This window comes from Pagrus pagrus (genome assembly GCF_965226575.1).
Source record: "Pagrus pagrus genome assembly, chromosome: 24".
Classification (NCBI taxonomy): Eukaryota; Metazoa; Chordata; class Actinopteri; order Spariformes; family Sparidae; genus Pagrus; species Pagrus pagrus.
In genome coordinates, this window is record NC_140206.1 from 148309 (window position 1) to 159060 (window position 10752).

General features: G+C 45.0%; 2 protein-coding genes across 2 annotated transcripts; one reads left to right on the plus strand and one right to left on the minus strand.

Moving 5' to 3' along the window:
• Positions 1 to 1020: 1020 nt before the first annotated feature.
• LOC311252943 (dynein regulatory complex protein 11-like) lies at positions 1021 to 4106 on the minus strand (the record flags this gene model as incomplete). Its single annotated transcript, XM_084346607.1, has 5 exons — positions 1021 to 1056; positions 1138 to 1326; positions 3320 to 3611; positions 3704 to 3844; positions 4093 to 4106. The coding sequence occupies 5 exons, from the start codon at positions 4104 to 4106 to the stop codon at positions 1051 to 1053; spliced, it is 642 nt and encodes a 213-aa protein (XP_084202733.1). The 3' UTR covers positions 1021 to 1050.
• A 569-nt stretch (positions 4107 to 4675) lies between these two features.
• ackr3b (atypical chemokine receptor 3b) lies at positions 4676 to 9899 on the plus strand. Its single transcript, XM_084346783.1, has 2 exons — positions 4676 to 4765; positions 6899 to 9899. Exon 2 carries the CDS (start codon positions 6921 to 6923, stop codon positions 8022 to 8024), a length of 1104 nt encoding a protein of 367 aa, XP_084202909.1. The 5' UTR covers positions 4676 to 4765; positions 6899 to 6920; the 3' UTR covers positions 8025 to 9899.
• The last annotated feature ends 853 nt before the right edge of the window (positions 9900 to 10752 follow it).

Sequence of the window (10752 nt, forward strand, 5' to 3'; positions counted from 1 at the left end):
TCTGAACTTTGACCCTCCGGGGACTTGATGAAGAACTCTGATGGACTCTGTCAGGTTTAAGGTTCTGAAGGAGCCCGCGGGTTTAACTGTGTCTCACAGTGTGAAGATTTTACTAATAAAGTGCTTTAAAACTCAGAAAAGTTCAAATGTTTGATGCAATTGTTGCTGGAACCAGATTAACCAAAGAGAACCAGAGGAGGAACCAGAGGAGGAACCAGAGGAGCAACCAGGAGGAACCAGAGGAGGAACCAGAGGAGCAACCAGAGGAGCAACCAGAGAAGAAACCAGAGGAGGAACCAGAGGAGGAACCAGAGGAGGAACCAGGAGGAACCAGAGGAGGAACCAGAGGAGCAACCAGAGGAGGAACCAGAGGAGGAACCAGAGGAGGAGTCAAAGAAAACAGGGGACTGAATTAAACAGGATAACTCAAGACAACAGAATTAAACTAGAATGAACTGAGGAACCACAGCAATCCAAAAAACAGTGGAGGGACCACAGAAGAAAGAACCACAAGAGGGAGAATGAGAGGAGGATCTAAAGGAAGAGCCAGAGTTGGCAGTAGAGGAGGAACCAAAGGAAGCAGAGGAATAGCCATGAGGAACCGCAAACACCAGTAAACCATAGCAGAGGCCATAAGAACCAGAGGAGGAGCCAAAGGAACCAAAAGGCGAAAGAGGAAGAAAAAAGTCAGGGGAATATTCCTCCTTCTTCAGCCTCCGACCCACCGAAGACCACCACACCTGGAGCTGGGCTGAACTGGGACCAGGAAGCTCCACTGGGATCTGAGGAACCAGAGGGAGAATGATGAACCAATGGAACCAGGGGAACTGAGGCCAAAGGGAGAACTTTGAGGAACCTAAGACAAAAATCTGATGAACAAGTGAAACTATGAGAACCGGAGGAACTGGAAGAACTGGAAGAACCAGAGTGGAAAGCAGAGGAGGACCAGACAGTTCTGCAGCTTGTTGGATTAGAGGACATTACCATCCCCAGGTATCTCATCTCCTTGGTTCTCCATCTGTTGGTGCAGTCCCTCTGACTGTGACCTCTCTACACCTGAAACAACAATCGGTTCTGTTTACAGGAAGTCTGACAAGTGAGAACATTTAATATAGTTCGATGGATCAGATCCACTACCTTCTGGATCTGGACTGCAGCCTGATCCAGCATCAGGGTGGTGGGTTTCCAGGTGTGTCTGTAGACGCCTCTCTCGGATTGGACGAGCTCCTTCATGAACCGCCCTCTGATTCGTCCCTGCCGAGTGCGCTCAGACACTTGCAGGAGACGCACCGCCGCCTCCGGACTCATGAACTGGACCTGACTCACCTGGACAAAGCAGAGAAAGACAGATTCAAATTTTAAAACTTTATTGAGACCAGCTGATCTTGTTTATGATAAAGTTTTACTGATTTCTGTTTCTCCGAGCTGAAAGAAGAAATAAAGTGTTTTAACTCGGCTGCTACCTTTTTAGATAAATATCTAATGTTTTAGAGAAAGACTGAGGATCTAAAAGTCCTTGTTGTCATCAAACCCAGTCTGCAACTGAACAGACTGGTTCTGATCTGGTTCCTCTCTGACTTCAGTCTGGTTGGTTCGTTGATTCTCCAGGATCTTGGTGAAGATGGTCGGTTTGTCTCTCGGGAGGTATCGAGGGATAGGGATTTCTAGATCAACAATAATATACACAATTTTAATAATTACCTCTGCCAAGGAGGTCATAGTTTTGTCTGTGTCCACTGGTTGGTTGTTTTGATGGTTGGTTGGATGTTTTGATGGTTGGTTGGTTGTTTTGATGGTTGGTTGGTTGTTTTGTTGGTTGGTTGGTTGGTTGGTTGTTTTGATGGTTGGTTGGTTGTTTTGTTGGTTGTTTTGTTGGTTGGTTGGTTGTTTTGTTGGTTGGTTGGTTGTTTTGTTGGTTGGCTGGTTGGTTGGTTGGTTGTTTTGATGGTTGGTTGTTTTGTTGGTTGTTTTGTTGGTTGGTTGGTTGTTTTGTTGGTTGGCTGGTTGGTTGTTTTGTTGGTTGGTGGGTTGTTTTGTTGGTTGGCTGGTTGGTTGGTTGTTTTGTTGGTTGGCTGGTTGGTTGTTTTGTTGGTTGTTTTGTTGGTTGGTTGGTTGTTTTGTTGGTTGGCTGGTTGGTTGTTTTGTTGGTTGGTTGGTTGGTTGTTTTGTTGGTTGTTTTGTTGGTTGGTTGGTTGTTTTGATGGCTGGTCGGTTGTTTTGTTGGTTGGTTGGCTGGCTGGTTGGTTGTTGGTTGATTGTTTTGTTTAGTTGTTTACTAAACCCCGACTCCCCCCTGGACCTGTAACTGATCACTCACCTGACGATGCTCCTCAGCCAATCAGATCTGTTAAATGACCCAACGTCATTTAACAGATCTTCACTTTGTGTTTGTTTCTGTCATCAGCTGATCTGTGTTTCAGGATGCAGACCTGATCCAGGTCTACAGAGTCCCCCTCTCTTCACGGCTCACTGACACCACAAACACATCACTTCCTCCAGCGGGACCACAGACAGGAAGTAGAGGGATGACTGTGATTCAAATCACCATCATCATCATCATCAGGAGGAAGAGCAGCAGCAGCTCTCTGCTCTTCTTCTTCTTTGAGGGTTTGTTCTTCTGAAACTTTATTCACAAGACTGGATTGATATGTTTGTATGTTTTTCTATATACACAGTAATGTTCCCATGTTTTCAATTGTTCTCCATTCAGTGTGAGCTGAATCAGCTGTCAGCACTTCCTGTTTGCAGTGAACTCATGGATGTACAGACAACTATCACTGGATAACTATGATGCTGAAGAAAACTTAAAAACGTGAGGATTCTCAGTGGAGTTCTGAATGTGTCTTTTTCTCTGATTTCTAAGTGGAGTTTTGAACGTTTATTCTGGATGTACATCACAGATAATGATGTCACAGGAAAGTGACATCACAATGAATCACATCAACATGTTTCCTGTTCAAGTGTGAAACATTTCAGTCAGTCAGGACTCTGAGGAGGAGGCGGACTTTAGACCAACCAAATGTCATAACAAAAACTCACGTTTAGAGAAAGTTTGGATTCTATCAGAAGCTGTGAACCACAGGGATCAGGTCTGGAGGGGTCAGGTCTGAGGGGATCAGGTCTGAGGGGATCAGGTCTGAGGGGATCAAGTCTGGAGGGATCAGGTCTGAGGGGATCAGGTCTGGAAGGATCAGGTCTGGAGGGATCGGGTCTGGAGGGATCAGGTCTGAGGGGATCAGGTCTGGAAGGATCAGGTCTGGAGGGATCAGGTCTGGAGGGATCAGGTCTAAAGGGATCAGGCGTGGGTTTCTGAACTCACCGGAGTCATCTCGGAGAGCTCCAGGTCCACCATCTGAGTCTGTAGCTCCAGGAGTCGACCCGTCAGCCTGTTCAGAACCATACGGACCACCTGCCTCCTCTGAGGCTGAACCAGCTGCTCGTAGACATCCACCAGACCACGGAAGACCTGCAGGTACTTCAGGTAGAGGACAGCCCGGTCCTGGAAGACATTTAGCCGGTCCGTCTGAGGACGAGGAGGATCCACAGGGAACTCCTCCTGAAGAAGATCCTGGAGAGCACCGTGGGCTGCCGCCCACTTCCTGTTGGAGGAGCTGACGACCAATCAGAGGAGTCAGGATTAGACTTTGAGAGTCATCAAGAGACTCGAGACGATGCTTCATATCACCAGACTCCCTTCACAAACCCACTGATTTTAACGGTTGTTGAGTGAGGAGGGTTGTTACATACCCGGATCTTCAGGCTGTGTCCTGTTTTATGTTCAGGGTATGTCTGGTGGGGTATTTGTGGGGGGTGAGGGGAGGAGCTCTGACTGATCTGAGGACAGCTACAAGAGAATTTCAAACTGGCAGATTTTAATTCAAAATTGACTTTCAAAGAAAAGTTGTTTTTTTATTTTTAATATCTGGTCCTTTTATTCTGACAGATTGTGTCTCAGCCAATCACAGCACAGCAGTTTGTAAACAACATAAATACAAGCTGAGTAGTGCCTGTCTGTTGTCATGGAAACACCAACAACATTAGAAAGTTTGGGAAAACATTCAACAGGAAATCATGAGACATCAGGGAGCTCACCTGTGTGACGTCATCACGAGACGGACGTCAGGGTCCTAAAACAAATAATAACACAGAGACAGACTGAGCTCTGTGTGTGTGTGTGTGTGTGTGTGTGTGTGTGTGTGTGTTGTTACACTGTAACAAATCATTGCATTATTTTATTCTGCATGAAATGATCATATTTTAATTCTCTATATTTATTTAATTAAAATACCAACTAAACTTAAACAGCTCGGGTGGAAACAGGAAGTTGTGGATGTTTAATAATATATAATATAATAATATAATCACAGTTGAGACTTTTTGAAGTGAATTATGAAACTATAATCTGACTTCTGTCTCTTTTCTCTTATTGAGCACATCTGCTTCATCCTCTGTTAAAACTTCCTGGACTCTTTTCTTTTGTCGGGATTTGGACGTCACGCCTCTGTGACGCTTTTGTTTGCGGTTTAAAAGGAGACCCGCACTTCTTTCGCACATCCTTCACTTCTATTGTCCCGCAGCTGAAACCGCAATAAATCACCGCAGAGCTGCCCCTCTGTGGGCGTTTCTTCTCCTCTCTGCTGCTTATTACCCTGCGGAGAGAAGAGGGGCTCGGTCAGTCCGCCTCACAGCCGCACCAGGTGGACTCTGACCGGCCTCGGGACCTGGACTGAACCGAGAGGAGCGCGTGGAGCTCAGCAGAAACTCTGTAAGTCTTTCTAAGTTATTAAATAGTTGAAATCTAAGTGGAGTTCGGCTCCGTCCCGCATGTTTCTGCAGGTAAACCAGACTCGTCCCGCTCTCCAAGCCAGACTCCATTCAGAAATGAGTCATTTTAAAAGTTTTGACAAACAGGACCAGTTGTTAGCGCCGCTGTATGAAAACTATAAAACGTTATCAGTGATCATTAATACTCTCTCATGTATTCTGCATATAAATTATATTAAATCCAAGCTCAAAGCTGGTTGATACAGCACGACCTTCAACATGTCGTTTTCATGCACAAACAGTCTGTGATGGTGTTGAAATGTGAGCCGAAGTGAGGAGCGCATCCCGCTTATTCTTTAAAAGTGTTAATTCGTGTGTTATTAACTGAATCCGTCCGTCAGTTAACAAAAACAGCCATAATTTACAGAGTTTTCAAAGCAGGTTCAATTTGCATTCCTTCATTTTCTTTCTGAAGATGCAAGTTGTGAAGCAGGTACACAAAGAATTAGGTTGTCAGAAAAACAAGTGGCACATTCATGGCGTTTGGGCGCAGTGAAAAGACTCCTAGCCAGTCTCCCTTTAAAAAAATGTCGTTTTTGAAGTTTTCACGTGCAGGAAAGTGGACGTACTTCTGCAGAGGAAGTTTTATTGTTATAAGTAAGCAGGAATGTTCTCTGGTGCTATCGGCGTGTTAGTCTTCTACCAAACATCACTGAATTGTAATGGATTCTCTGTTCCGGGTCCACAGAACTGAGCTGTTTACAGTATACCCGAAGCTGTGGTTCTTCCACATTCTGTCAGCTAAAATCGACCGATTTTTGCACGGAGTTCGGCGAGTCTGCGATGTGATGCTGTTGGTGACAAACAGGAGTCGGACTGTGAGTTTATGACACTTGAAGTGCACTCAGCAGGTTTACAGTGATTTGATGGTGCGTTCGGGAGCCTCCCAGCTGAAGTCTTATCAGACAAACTGGTTTAACATTGAATGGGAGCATTGGTTTCACAGATCAGCTCATTAACATAATCCTGAATGAGTCCGTGAACGCACCACAAACAAAAGCCTCGAAACACTCAAAGATCAGATGAAGCTTCCTCCTCTTCCTCTTCCTCCCTTTCCTCATCTTCTTCTTCTGGCTGAAGCACTAATTGTCTCTTTGTTTCAGCTCAACAGTAAACTTTAATTTTGAAGGTCGTGACCTTTCAGTTTAAAGCCCTGTTGAGTTTTTATTTTAAACTGAAGGTCCAATAAAACTGAGCCCTCTTCTTCTTTTGTGTCCTCCTCCTCCTTCTCCTGCTCCTCCTCCTCGACTTTTCAGCTCATTTCATCATCTGATATTATTTAATAAAAAACGTTTGACTCATTAGTTCATATCTTAGATTTACGTCATGTGACCTTGTTGTGTAAATTCTGAATTTAAGGTCTAAACGGACACATAAAGCAGAATCCTTAAATTGAGAGTTTTTTCAATGGAGTTTGGTAAAAGTAGTCAGAGTTCTCTATTAATTTCTCTGTTGAACAAATAAAATGAAAACAACACAAAATGATGACGACGACGACGATGACTTAAATATTTGCATTTTGTGTTTTCATGTGTTTCCTGTTGAATTGATCATAACAATATTTTCTGTTCAGTCCATGTGCAGACAGGAAGTTGTTCTTTGTTCAGATCTGAGCTGTAAAACCTTCTGATTTATTGATCTCAGTATTGATCTGTGACGATGACACACTTCCTGTTTATTGTTCCAACCATCTGCTTCACTTTATTAATGATGTCTGGATGGTTTCACCTCCTCTGACCTCTGAACACCTGTGTGTGTGTGTGTGTGTGGGGTCTTGAGTTTTATTACCTGCAGTGACACGAAGCAGCAGAATCCTGTTTATCTGTTTTCAGATCAATCAGTTAATCGTTCAGGCTGTCTTTTACTGATGTGTGTGTGTGTGTGTGTGTGTGTACATTTTATTGCTTTTTTTTAATCTTGTATTTTCAGTGAACTGTGTTTGTAAACATTCTGCTAACGAGCTCTGAATTAAAGGAAGTGATGTAATAACGTGTCATTATGAATGAGGTCATCATTAGTAACCAGCTCTGATCCAGATCCTGCAGGTCCTGATCCGTTTCTTTCTGTTTTCCAGGTGTGACGTTGACCTCACCATCATGAGTCTGAGCGCCAACGATCTCACTGAGCTCATGGAGCTGTGGGAGGAGCTGAACCTGACCACCGCCGACCACTACAACCTGTCCCATGTGGAGACTCTGCTGTGTTCAGGCGTCATCAGCCACGCCGCCTTCCTGCACGTCCTGTCCGTTCTCTATGTCTTCATCTTCCTGGTGGGCCTCGCCGCCAATGCCCTGGTAGTCTGGGTCAACCTGCGCTCTGAGAGGAACCGCTACGAGACGCACCTGTACATCCTGAACCTGGCTGTGGCCGACCTGTGTGTCGTGGCCACGCTGCCGGTGTGGGTGACCTCGCTGCTGCAGGGCGGGCGCTGGCCATTCGGAGAGGCCGTCTGTAAACTCACTCACCTGGTCTTCAGTGTCAACCTCTTCAGCAGCATCTTCTTCCTCACCTGCATGAGTGTGGACCGCTACCTGTCTGTCACGCTATTCGCTGACGCCCCCGACAGCCGCAGAAAGAAGGTGGTGCGACGGCTTATCTGCATCCTGGTTTGGCTGCTGGCGCTGGCGGCCTCCGCCCCCGACGCCTACTTCCTGCGGGCGGTGAAGTCATCGCACTACGATGGCGTCATCTGTCGGCCAGTGTACCCGTCTGATAACCCTCGAGAGTGGATGGTGGGTGTCCAGCTGAGCTTCATCGTGCTCGGCTTTGCAATCCCTTTCCCCGTCATCGCTGTCTTCTACCTGCTCCTTGCGGTGGCGATCCCTCCCAGCTCGGATCAGGAGCGTCGCATCAGCCGGCGGATCATCCTCACCTACATCGTGGTCTTCCTGGTGTGCTGGTTGCCGTTCCACACCGTCCTCCTGCTGGACACTCTGTCGCTACTCAACCTGCTTCCCTTCAGCTGCCGGCTGGAGAACTTCCTGGACGTGGCGCTGCACCTGACGCAGTGCTTCTCACTGGTCCATTGTTGTATCAACCCTGTCCTGTACAACTTCCTCCACAGGAACTACCGCTACGACCTCATGAAGGCCTTTATCTTCAAGTACTCCACGAAGACGGGGCTCGCCAGACTCATCAATGGCTCACACACCTCCGACACGGAGTACTCGGCGGTGACGATGGACAGTAGCCCGATGTGAACTCATCTAGACTCTTTAAACGACTAAACGATGGGCAACACTGTCCTAGTGTGAAGACTTGGAAAAACTTCTTAGTACTTACAAGTGGTTCTTCTACCCGTTCCTGGTGGTGGAGATCCTTCCCAGCTTGGACCAGGTGCACCACAGCAGCTCTGAAGCCTTGGTTGTCTCTGATGGTCCCTGATGTTCTCTGATGGTTTCTGATTGTCTCTGATGGGGCGACTGTGGCTCAGGGGTAGAGCCAGCGTCTTATTATTGGAAGGTCGCTGGTTCGATTCCTGTATGTCCAATTGTCCTTGGGCAAGATACTGAACCCCAAACTGTTTCTGATGTGCTGGTTGGCACCTTGCATGGCAGCCACCGGCATCAGTGAATGAATGTATCAATTACTGTAAGTTGCTTTGGACAAAAGCGTCTGATAACGGCCCTAAGGAGAAAAAAAAAAAAAAAGAAGAAGAAGATGGTCCTTAATGGTCTCTGATAATCTGGGTTGTGGTGTTGGACAATTTTCTCCAGATGTAAACACTAGTTAGGACTTGGGAAAGCTTCAGGGGACTTCTGATTGACTGACTGATTTGGACTGGAGAGGAAATCTCAAGACTTTGGAAGATGTCTGAAGACCTGGGAACTTCTGGACAATCTACTCCAGGTGTTAACACCTGTCAAGACTTTGGAATGCTTCATGAGAAATCTCATCGCTTGGGAAAATGTTGGTTCTTGTCGGATGAGGTGCTACGATGGTAGAAAGGTGCAGTAACTAAAAATTCACAGTCATGCAGGATTCACAGAGGGACGTTTTGGCCTATTAGTATATTAGTAACACTTAATTTTACAGGTTTGGAAATGTTATAATAAGAAGGTGGTGATTATCAGACAACGTGTCTGTAAAATGACTTGAAATGACCCAAACATGATTTAATAATAATATTCTGATGTTTTCCAAAAAAGACACTTAATAATCAGCTGCCAATTTATTTATCATCCCACGTCATGTAGAGGTCTGCTGAGGGGATGGATTGTATTAAAGAAATGATCAGCTATTTACTAATTGATAATTGGAAAATAGCAGAATATTATTAATTCATGTTGGAGTCATTTACAGTAAAGTTTGAGGTGATTATTGTGTTAATTTTGGGATAATTTCAAAGACATTTTCCAACATGTTTGTTGGTCATTAACACTTATGTACCATGAAAGTGATCCTGTAGACTGAAGCATTTATTAATATGAAACAGTTTATTCAACAGAAGAAGAAGAAGAAGAGCAACATATGAATGTTTTCATGTCGCTGCAGATAAACTGAGAATAAATAAAAGCTGTAATAAATATGTAAATATAAATGTGTTTTTCTTCACCCCATCTGATTTTATTTTTAATGATTCATGTAAAATGTTTGTGTCACTCTGTTCTGGTTCATTTTTTTTAAATGTCACATTTATCTATGAATAAAAGGTACAGTTGAAAATTAATCTTTTTGTAAAAATGAAACTTTTCTCTGCAATTTGTGCCAATTTTCTTCTTTTTATTTAGGAAACTTTATTGTGGAGACGATCAAAATGTGATAAAAGCTTAAAAACATGAAGTTCATTAAAGTTGAATCATTATCATTAAAGTTGGTATAAAGACGATCTATAACCTCCAACTAGTGCCGATCAAATAAATACAAACTTTTATCTGTAACTCTGCTGCAGTCAAATGTAATCTGATGTTTTCAAACCAAACTCTGTTCATGAAAACATGAATTTATTCAAGTTGAAGTTGAAAACCTGATTTTTTTCAGTTCGTCTCCAAACTTTATTCTTTGTAAAGAAAAGTGTTTTGTGTGTGTGTGTGTGTGTCATATATATTATATATCTCATATACTGTGTGTGTTCAATAAACGAGCTGAACCTGAAGTATGTAATGACTTCACTCGATCTGCCAATCAGAGATGAGGAATAACCCTTCATACTGTCAACGTTTTACTGAGCGAGACGTGTTTCTGAAAACGATTTATTTAAAGTTTAATAAAGTCGAAATCATTTAAGGTCCTTAAAGACTCCTGAAATCTGCACGGACCTCTGAGATGTTTCCAAGGACTCCTGGAAAGTCATGAAAACCCTGAAAGTGTTGGTGGTGTTGGCGTTGGTGGTGTTGGCGATGGTGTTGGCGGTGGTGTTGGCGGTGGTGTTGGCGATGTTGGTGTTGGTATTGGTGGTGTTGGCGGCGTTGGTGTTGGTGGTGTTGGCGATGGTGTTGGTGGTGGTGTTGGCGGTGTTGCCGTTGGTGGTGTTGGTGGCGTTGTTGGCGTTGGTGGTGTTGGTGTTGGTGGCGTTGTTGGTGTTGGCGTTGGTGGTGTTGGTGGTGGTGTTGGTGTTGGTGTTGGCGTTGGCGTTGTTGGTGGCAGTGTTGGTGGTGTTGGTGGTGGTAGTGTTGGTGGTGTTGGTGTTGGTAGTGTTGGTGGTGTTGGCGGTGTTGGTGGTGCCGTTGGCGTTGTTGGTGTTGGTGTTGGTGGCGGTGTTGGCGGTGTTGGTGGTGTTGGCGATGGCGATGGTGTTGGTGGTGTTGGCGGTGTTGGTGGTGTTGTTGGTGGTGTTGGTGTTGGCGTTGGTGGTGTTGGTGGTGTTGGTGTTGGTGTTGGTGTTGGCGTTGTTGGTGGCAGTGTTGGTGGTGTTGGTGGTGGTAGTGTTGGTGGTGTTGGTGTTGGTAGTGTTGGTAGTGTTGGTGGTGTTGGCGGTGTTGGTGGTGC

What these genes read in the sequence shown, in the direction of transcription:
- ackr3b (XM_084346783.1), top strand. Translation starts at nt 6,921, where the DNA reads ATGAGTCTGAGCGCCAACGATCTCACTGAGCTCATGGAGCTGTGGGAG.